Source organism: Octodon degus, unplaced genomic scaffold (genome assembly GCF_000260255.1).
Source record: "Octodon degus isolate 3935 unplaced genomic scaffold, OctDeg1.0 scaffold00056, whole genome shotgun sequence".
In the NCBI taxonomy this organism is placed as follows: Eukaryota; Metazoa; Chordata; class Mammalia; order Rodentia; family Octodontidae; genus Octodon; species Octodon degus.
Genome location: NW_004524632.1, coordinates 8,697,554 through 8,698,972, shown reverse-complemented (window position 1 = coordinate 8,698,972; position 1,419 = coordinate 8,697,554). Strand labels below are relative to the sequence as shown.

The 1,419-nt window shown below is 38.0% G+C and overlaps 1 protein-coding gene across 4 annotated transcripts in view; it reads left to right on the top strand.

Annotated features, from left to right (window-relative positions):
- Med1 (mediator complex subunit 1) overlaps positions 1-1,419 on the top strand; it is a 38,284-nt gene that overhangs the window by 5,232 nt on the left and 31,633 nt on the right. For 2 of the 4 annotated variants that reach the window (XM_004633700.2, XM_023718081.1), the window contains exon 2: positions 311-417. The exons of the other annotated variants lie outside the window; for them this stretch is intronic. In XM_004633700.2, coding sequence (XP_004633757.1) covers positions 311-417 — 107 coding nt within the window. The remainder of the gene's footprint in view (positions 1-310; positions 418-1,419) is intronic. 4 annotated transcript variants of the gene reach the window in all.

The following is a 1,419-nucleotide window of genomic DNA, read 5'->3' as shown; positions in this document are numbered from 1 at the left end:
TGTGAGGACAACCTGAGCCATCACAAAACAAAATAAAATAAAACGCACAAAAATGATATATAATTTTTTTTTTTTTTGCGGAACCGGAGATTGAACTCAGGGCTTTGTGCTTGCCAGGCAAGTGTTTATTCTACTGAGCCATCTCCCTGGCCCTGGGGCAGGTCCTTTTTTTTTTTCTTTGCAGAACTGGGGATTGAACTCAGGCTCCTTGTGCTTGCCAGGGAGGTGTTTATTCTAATGGGCCATCTTCCCCAGCTCCCTGGGGCAGGTCTTAAGAGTTTCTAATGATGTTTCATGACTTATGTTGTAGAGTCGGAAAAACTGAATAAGATGAGTTCCCTCCTTGAACGGCTCCATGCAAAATTTAACCAAAATCGACCTTGGAGTGAAACCATTAAGCTTGTGCGGCAAGTCATGGTGAGGATTATGGGGAAGTGGGTAAAGTGTTGTACTTGGATAATTGTTTAATAAGCTAAGTTCCCCATATGGACTTGTTTAAAATAGATTTAGTGTTACAACTTCAGTTTTATTTATCATAAGACACCTGAGTGTTTGGTGACTGTCAATTTCAGGGTTCTGTTGAGGAAGGAGGCTCCACAAGTCTGGGGTTCCAGAATTTCCTACAGATTGCAAAATCTATGGGTCTTGAAGTCTCTTATATTAAATGGTACTATATTTACTATAAACAGCAGACACCCATTCATACATTTTAAATCAGCTATAGACTACTTACAATATTGTAATGTAAATACCGTGTAAATATTTGTTATACTATGTTGTTTAGAATGGTAGAAAAAAGTCTGTTTATGTTTCATACAGAGAAGGGATTTTTTTTTTTTTTTTGCAGAGAAGGTTTCTGAGTATTTTTGATTGATGGTTGGTCACATCCAGCAGTGTAAAATCTGTAGATATGGAGATTTCGACTATTTATAGAGCTGTATTAGAATATATATATATTTTTTTTTTTTGAAGACATTGGTATGTTTCAGGAAAGATGCTAAGAAATAGATTTATGGGCTGGGAATGTAGAGTAACTCTGGTAGAGTATCTGCCTGGTATGAATGAGACCTTGGGTTCCTTTATAACCTTGGGGAAAAAATGAAAGACTGTGTGGAGTCTGCTTGATAGATTGGTATAGAGGGACTTCTACTTCGTGTGAAGCCCCATTCTAATATCGTCTCTTTAGTGTATCTATATAGTGCTAATAGAATTTTGATTTATTCTTTTATTTTTTGGTACTGCATTACTGAGTACTGAACCCAAGGCCTTTGCACTGAGTCGTATTACTCTTGTCTTTCGTGTTGAGACAGTGTCTTAATATGTTGCCTAGGCTGCGCTCTAATTTATTTACTTATGTATTTGATGCCGGGTCTCGCTATGCAGCCTGGACCCAGTGATCCTCCTGCCAACTTCCCAGCA